This window comes from Phaethon lepturus, unplaced genomic scaffold (genome assembly GCF_000687285.1).
Source record: "Phaethon lepturus isolate BGI_N335 unplaced genomic scaffold, ASM68728v1 scaffold15809, whole genome shotgun sequence".
Lineage (NCBI taxonomy): Eukaryota > Metazoa > Chordata > Aves > Phaethontiformes > Phaethontidae > Phaethon > Phaethon lepturus.
In genome coordinates, this window is record NW_010562901.1 from 1 (window position 1) to 260 (window position 260).

The window sequence follows — 260 nt, forward strand, 5'->3', positions numbered from 1 at the left end:
GATGGACTTCTCGCTGGCTGCAGCACTCAACTCGGAGTTCAGGGAGACGCGCACCAACGAGAAGGTGGAGATGATGGAGCTCAACGACCGCTTCGCCAGCTACATCGAGAAGGTCCGGCTCCTGGAGCAGCAGAACAAGGTGCTGGTGGTGGAGCTGAACCAGGTGCGGGACCAGGAGCCCTCGCGTCTGGCCGACGTCTACCAGGAGGAGCTGCGTGACCTGCGGCGCCACGTGGAGCAGGTGGCCACCGCCAAAGGCC

The 260-nt window shown here is 64.2% G+C and overlaps 1 protein-coding gene across 1 annotated transcript in view; it reads left to right on the top strand.

The window, feature by feature from the left end:
- The first annotated feature begins 1 nt into the window (after nt 1).
- Nucleotides 2-260, top strand: part of GFAP (glial fibrillary acidic protein) — a 4541-nt gene continuing 4282 nt past the window's right edge. The window contains 1 exon segment of the mRNA XM_010294434.1: nt 2-257. Within this exon segment, the coding sequence (XP_010292736.1) occupies nt 2-257 (256 nt within the window).